Source organism: Uloborus diversus, unplaced genomic scaffold, assembly GCF_026930045.1.
Source record: "Uloborus diversus isolate 005 unplaced genomic scaffold, Udiv.v.3.1 scaffold_52, whole genome shotgun sequence".
NCBI classification, from domain to species: Eukaryota; Metazoa; Arthropoda; class Arachnida; order Araneae; family Uloboridae; genus Uloborus; species Uloborus diversus.
The window spans coordinates 363,195-371,178 of NW_026558703.1; the positions used below are offsets into that span (position 1 = coordinate 363,195).

The following is a 7,984-nucleotide window of genomic DNA, read 5'->3' on the forward strand; positions in this document are numbered from 1 at the left end:
ACTCTAGCCATTAGTCTATGGGAGCTCTGTCGGTGTGAGTTTTAAATTATAATAAAAACAAAAAATGCACCTTGGTAATTGTTTATTTAAACACTTTGAAATCTTTGTGTCGAAAAATTAAACTGACTCAGAATTTTCTTCCCTACATAAATAATCAATAATTGCAAAGGAAAGGAATTGAAAAAAAAAAAGAATTTTCAAATTAGAAAAGAAATATATACATTGAAGATATTCGCTCCCGCTGGGACTCGAACCCAGGCCACTCGCTTGGAAGACCAGCGGTCTAGCCATTAGGCTATCGGAGTTCTGTCGAGCGGCGTCTTACTGCCTGACTGATACTGCCTGACTGACAGACTGACTCACTGACTGACTGATACTGACTGACTGACTCACTGACTGACCGAGACTGACTGACTAAAGCCGCGACTCCACATCACCGGAAAGTCGTCGGAAACGGACAACGGAAACAGAAAAACCTCCCCACTTCCGGTTGTTTCCTTTTCCGAGCGGCAGAAACACGACGGAATCGAGAGTTGAAACATTTTTAACTTTTTCTGTTTCTGGCAGCGGAATCCGCTTCGCAACAGCCAATAGGAACTCTTCTTCACATTGTCAACAACGTCTTTCTTTTTAGCAATGGCGACGGCCAGTGGATCGAAAATAAACTTAGAAGTATTTTTAGAAGAGGTAAGGAAATATCCTTGCCTCTTCGACAAAAAAAGAAAAGACTACAAAGATAGTCAATTGAAGAAAAGTTTGTGGCACGTGATCGGCTCCAAATTCAATTTGAGTGGTAAGTCGAACATTTTTAGTCGCTGTATTTGATTGGTTTGAGCTATGCGTTTACAATCAACACTCAACTGTAACAAATTAAAATTTTTGCAGGTCCAGTAGCAGAAACAAAATGGAAAGTGCAAAGAGACCGATTTACGAAAGAAAAAAGAAAAGTGAGGGACAGTTTAGGTACAGGGAAGGGAACCCTGGAAGTCTATGTTCCGAAATGGTTCCTGTACCAACAAATGGAATCGATTCTCAATGTATGTTCGTCAGAAAATACAAGGTTAGTTATTTTATGCAGAATTTGGAAATATATCTTTCATTCCTTTATTTAGCGTAATAAATACATTGATAGCTGTTTTTTCTGCATGTAAAATTAAATTTTTTTTCTCTTACCTAAATTTTCAATCAACTTGATCTGTAATTTTCGAATTTAACTATTTAAAAATTGAAAGTTACTATTGCAAGGTGCTAGATCTGGGGGGAGAGCAAGCGAGGCAGCAAACACACCCCATTTTTTGTGTTGGAGGTTTTCATTCTCGTTAAAATTTCATATTAAGTCTTGTTGAGAAATGTGTACGTGCAGTGGTTTCAATATTTTGGCACACCTTGTAAAAATTATAGATTCAGTACTGCCACTCCGCTTGATCGTTACTACCTAAAAATTTGCTAATTTAGAAAGGTTAATTTGTATAACGCAGGCTAATCATTTAAGGGCACTTGAGAAGGTAATTGTCCCTAAATGACGGGCTTTGTGAAGTCAATGCATCTATATGAGTGGGTATGGTTTTTTGTTTTTGGATATAATTTGCACTAACCATATATCCTTTGAGGGACCTGATTAGTGTTGTACCAAGTACTCGGTAAATACTCAGCACTCGGCCTGATTGGCCAATTTTCCAAGTAGTATGTTAATCGGCCAACGCCGAGTTGCTGTAAAATTAAGTATTACTCAAGATAATGAAATTTTAAAGGAATTTATAATTGCTTTATTTGTAAAATGCAACTGTGTTTCTATGTATAAGTTAGATAAAAAAAATAACATAAAATCAATAAAAGTTATGGCCTATGTTACTTCTACTAGGCTAGAAGCATGAATGTGATTTGGTGTTCAACTACATTTCAGTATCGCATTTTAATCAGGGCCGCCGAGAACAGCTGTGTGACCCTTGTCAGTATGGTCTCTGAACCCCTTTCCCGCCTTAAAATCTTTTAATAAATTATACTACTCTCCATAATAGGAACCATGCCTTCCTAAGAGCCAGGCACCTTGGTTACAACTGAAATGTCCAAATGATTCTTAGGATGAATAGAGAACAAATAATCTTTAAATCATACTCCAATTGATTTGAAATAATTAGAAACTTAGATTCCGAATTTGTTAAACCATGGTTCTGTAAATTGAATTTGGGGCATGTAGTGGTTACAATACCTAGAAGTAAAATTGAAAGTCATTTATATTATAGTAAGAAAAAGATAGTAACTACTTTAGGGAAAAGAAAAATAAATAAATGCTATGAAATATTTTAATAATCAAAATCATTGTAATTTGAATTGTTTTGCAAAAAGTGTAATACCACATACTTGATACTCAATATGTTTCTAGACCTCATAGTCTGATTCATTATAAAATACTTGCTCTTTGAGAGCTTTTTATGTACAGTAAATTACATTTTGCTGGAATCAAAAATTTTTTTAATAACCGCCGTTTTAAATTACTGCTGGTCCCAGACCAGTAAAAACTTACCTCGGACCATGATAAAAGAATAATGAGGGGGAACTGCCAATCATTTTTACAGTAAAAAAATGTGGTTAATTTATTTAGCATTGAATTTAATGCAGACCAGTGATTTTGTCTGTGAACCGGTATATATTCATGCTCACTGGTCCAAAGGACCAGTAAGATTTTTTGAATGATTTCTAGCGCTGATAACTAATGCTGGAGTTTGAAATATGTGCTGTGTAAATGAGGTGACTTATTTTGAATGAGACAATCTAGTTTTCTATTAGTGTACTCAGTTGCAAGATGCTACGAGGTCCCTTCTACTAAAGCGACTAAATCGAGCATAGAATGTTTCAACCAAAAGGCCTTGAGTAGAATTTTGTAAACCAAGTTATTGTAACACAACTGTGTTAAGTCCATCAAGGGTTTCAATCATATAAACATTCAACATAATTATTGAATGAATTGTGTGTGCCCACACCAGGCGGAATAAGAGGTGGTGGAGTATTCAATACTTTACCAAAGGGCTGCTTGGTAAATGTTTGTTTCGATTTCTACTCATAAAATTTCACCCAAGCCCTGCCTTAGCTAGGATAAGCCTAATTTGTTGCTTGAAATCACTTGACAAATTTGTTTCTAAAGTTTTCTTGAGAATTTCACCTGAGATGTTCATCCAATTGTTGATCACTAAATTATAAAATTATGCGGATTCGCGTTAGAAGTTGATTCTTTGATTATTCACGCAATAACTTCTTCCCGGATTATGCGCACCATTACCCAGAAGTATGTGATTTATATATTTGCAATAGCAAATTTGAAGGTTTACAGTGAATCAATGAATTGAATATAATTTCTGAAAAGAAATATTTTTATACTTATTATTATTTGTACATTTTTAGAACCTTTGGAAACATAGACTCAGATGATATATCTGAAGGCTGCACAACCCAAGAGAGTATCCTGGGAAATAATATCTCCGCATCTCAAAAGTAAGTTGTAAGCAGTATTATCTTTTTTGATAAATGTCCACCTGTTGTAGGGGCAGTAGCGTAACTATAGGGTCTAGCGCCCCTGGCGAACTGAAGAAATTGTCCCCCCCCCCAGGGCACCCACATGAAAAGTCACTGGAGGATTTTTTTTGGAACATTTTGATTAATTGATTCAACAAATAGGAGGCAGCATTGTATTTTTTTGTCTTATTTTCTTTTTTAGAATTGTTTTCAATGATGCCCAATGCTCCTTCTCAGTACATGTTATGTGTGTGTACATATATTTCAGTGCCGGAGAATCGGGGGGGGGGGGGCACTGCCCCGCACTTTTTTCATCATTGAAGATTTCCTCAACGTTAAGATTTCAATTTCAAAACATTCTGGGTGAGGTTACCCAAACATTAACGTCACTAAATACTGCTTAAAGTTTCAGTTTTAAAATGTTTTTAAATTTTTCCAGGAGAAAATTCCTGAGCGCACTCCTTCCTTTCTTTAAATTAAAAGATGACCTGAATTTGCGTTATAAAGATTTCCAGTTTGAAGGAAAAAATTCAGGAAGAGAACCCCAATAGATAGCGTAAAACTGCGTTTTTAACTCCAATTTAGAGAAAAAAAAAAGAAATATGGAGATCTTTTTCTGATGTTCCCAAAGGAAGTTCAAGACTGTTCTTAGGATGTCATCCGTTCAAAAAAAAAAAAAAAAAAATACTGGGAAAACTTCCGAACCCTATCGTTCCACCTTCTGAAATAACGTTTCAACGGACGTTCAAATAATGTTTTAAACTTTGCCAATTTTCTGGCAGAGAACGCCAAACTCCTTGCTCTTAAATTTTTCTTTTTAATCAGTCAAAATTCCGCTCCCTTGGCTGCTGCGCCCCTGGCGACAGCCACTCCTGCCAACCCCTAGTTACGCTACTGGGTAGGGGGGGGGGGGTTCTTTCTCTTTTATGATAACAGAATAGAACATGAAACATTGAAAATACTTTTACATTTCAGTATATGCAGCATCACTGAATACAATGATGATTCACTGGATGGAGAGATTGATTCAGACGACGAACTGGTGCATTCCAGGGCAGGACCCAGTTCACCCAGCACCCCCGCTCCAAAGTAATTTTTTCATTTATACTATATTTCTGACAGCTATAGCCAGAAAACGTCTAGAATATGTGACCAGACATGAGTCCATATTCTTTCACCATCAGAATACTCTGCCTCGTTTTACTGTTCCGGTCAAAAACAATTTGGGAAATAACGGATGGGAAATTCCGGCTCACCCGCCTTCTAGCCCATGTTTTGATCAATGCAGAACGTTTTGACTGGAATACGCTTTACTTCAAAGCAGTGTATTGGTATTGAAAATTGGCTTGATTCATTGTTGGTTTCAAAAGATGAATGCTTCTTCCATGACGAAATCCTTTTAAGTCCCCGAAAGATGGGAAAAAGTAGTGGCCAGCAATAGACAAGACTTAGAATGATGTATCAATTTATTTTCTCATTAAAATAAGTGTGTTTTTTTAGTACAGCAGTACAGATCATTTATTAGCATTATCAAGTGCTTCAATTTTGTAAAAATGTTAATAAATTAAAGCAAAATAATGCATCATCAAATTACAACAATATTTTTCATCTCAGAGACGTGAAATTTATTAGTTTGTTTTTGAAAAGAGGTTACTTTGGAAATTTATTGTAAGTTTTCCTTCCAATGGTTTAATTTGCGGTTGAAACTGAGGGAGGGTAATTTATTTTTATTTTGTTGCGAAAGGAACCTTTAATCTGGCATGGCTTGATAATTTGAATTTCCCAGCATGCTGGTCAACCTGTTTTTTTTTCTTCTGGCATGCCATGCCAGCTAGTATATAGTATTTAAATTTTGTCTAACAATGAAAGGCTCTGATGCAATCCTGTTGTGAAACATGATCTGCAATCGACTCAACTTATGCAGTTATCTGCTTTGCTAGTTAACAAATATATTTACATTTCAGGTCCAGTAAGCAAATTAAAAGAAAGGCGGAGGAGATGAATCTCGTGACCAATGAAGTTAGAGAGACGAATAAGGTCATAGCAAGTTATTTTTCAAAAAAAGACGACGAAGTAAAGGATGACATGGTCCACAGATTCTGTCTCCTATTAGAGTCGCGCTTCCGAAATTTTGACAAGAAAAAGCAATTAAGAGGGATGCATAAGATGGAATTTATTATGCAGGAACTGGAACTGGAAGAAATGTAAAAATAAATTAAAATTTAAATAAAATAATTTTATTTTATGCTCTTTTTAGTCATTAAAAAATATTTAAAACTATATTCCCTAGACATGTGATGTTTACTTTCATTCTTCTATGAGGAATAAATTATAATTCTTTAACAGTATGGTATTTTACAGCATTTTTAGGATATGAAACTAGTTTTAGGACAATAAACTAATATATTTATTTTATTATTTTTTGTTAAAACCCAGCTTTAAAATGTGTGTGTTTTTTTTTTTTTTTTTTTTAAATAGACCAACTCACATAAAATTATGATTTCTTTGAAATTTTTTTCCATGGCTGAAAAGAATATTTAAATGTTTTATAGGAATAAAAAAAAATGAAATCAAGTTTCTGAAGTTGAACTTTATTTGCAATAAAAATATTTTATATCAATATAAATATAATGTGAGATAGTAAACTGTTGTAAGTTAAACAAGAAACAAAATTTCTTATATGCTCAATCCATTAATATCAAAATGAATAAAAATTTGATGTCACAGTTTAAGATTTCTTGAATACAGTACTAATGTGAGTAAAAAAGATGCATATCAACAGAAATAAATTAAACTTATGCCAATAATCAATTTAATCATTTTATATGCAATCCAAATTTTTTAGTCAATAATAATAATAATAGTAATAAGGGAGCAAATCTGCTAGTGACAAATTCAGCTTATCATTAATCCTACTCAACTGATTTTCTTTAAAATATAAATACTTTCTCAAATACTGTTGAGAATACAAATTTGTTTGACTTACGATTTCATTACAGTTTTGACAATATTGAAACTGGTCTCACAGCTCTCCTGGAAAACAAAACTCTGGTTTGCCTTAATTATAAAATATCATTAAACCAAGAATAAAAGGATCATTCTCCAAAAAAAAATAATAAATAAATAAATATAATTAAAAATGAAAATATGGTCGATAACTGCCTAAAAATGCCTTCTCGGGTACATGTGTGTACCCACCAGTTAGGTGTGGTAGAAAGACCAAAAAAGTGTAATAATGCAACAAAAGTGCACTGTATATGAACAATTATCATATCCATGAAACAGCACCTTCGTTGCACAAGTAACTTTTATATTGGTCCCTTAAGCACTTTGCCTCTTTTTTGTAATTATTGCTACTAAGCTTTTGGTTCAATTTTTCAAACTTTGATTCCTTACGCATTTTTTTAAGTTTTTTTTTCCCTACAGGGCAATAAGCAGGCGACTTTTCAACTAACATATTGTGTAAAGCACAAGATGCCAAAACCATGTATTTTACACTATTGTCACTGTAGTTCAATGCACGTCTGAAAATTCGAAATCTTGCTGCCAAAATGCCGAAGGCATTTTCAACTACTCTTCTGCCTCTGCAGATTCTTTTATTATACCTGATTTCATCACTGAGGACTGAGCTTCTTGGGAATGTGCGAAGCAAATTGCATCTCAATGGAAATGCTTCATCTCCAACAATGAAGTATGGAAATATTATGTTCGAATTTGGAAGTAAATCCGGTGATGGAAATTTCAGTTCATTGTGGATCAATAATTGACCAAATGTGGTTTTGCTGAATATTCCACCATCAGATTCACTACCAAAATGACCATAATCTATCATTATAAATTTGTAATTGGCATCTGCCACTGCCAATAAAACAGTGCTGTATGTTTTTTTGTAGTTGAAATTGAGGGTGCCAGTGTTCGATGGGCAATCTCTCAGCACATGTTTTCCGTCGATGGCTCCACAACAGTGTGGCAGCTGCCACTTTCCTTCGAAATTTGAGGCAATATTTTGCCATTCCTCAGCTGTTTTGGGGAATGGAAGGCACTGCTTTTTGTAGCATTTCCATATAGCTTGACAGGTCTCGGGTATAATTTTCCGTACTGTGTCCCTCCCAATCCGGAATGCGAAACTCAAACTTCTGAAACTTTCTCCTGTGGCTAAAAATCTGAAAACATGTTGAGAAAATTAATTTGTTGTTTATAATACTAAAAAACAATAGTCACAGTATTTAGTACATATAACCAAAAGAAACATTAACCTTCTAAGACTTTTTGCAATTGCTTTATTGAAAATCATAATTACTTATTACCATAAAATATTTATATACTATCAAGGTCGTAACCAGGCTTATCTTTCGAGGAGGGTTTTACAGTGTAGTACATTTCTCGTAAAATCTACATGATCAATAAAATTAGATTTCATTTTTATTTTCTATTGATTTATGTTGCAATACGTAATTTAAATTATATTGGGTTG

At 34.2% G+C, this 7,984-nt stretch overlaps 1 protein-coding gene across 1 annotated transcript; it reads left to right on the plus strand.

Annotated features, from left to right (window-relative positions):
- Nucleotides 1-636: 636 nt before the first annotated feature.
- Nucleotides 637-5,907, plus strand: LOC129233558 (uncharacterized). Its single transcript, XM_054867567.1, has 5 exons — nucleotides 637-793; nucleotides 886-1,060; nucleotides 4,486-4,599; nucleotides 5,475-5,529; nucleotides 5,881-5,907. The coding sequence occupies exons 1-5, from the start codon at nucleotides 637-639 to the stop codon at nucleotides 5,905-5,907; spliced, it is 528 nt and encodes a 175-aa protein (XP_054723542.1).
- Nucleotides 5,908-7,984: the final 2,077 nt, after the last annotated feature.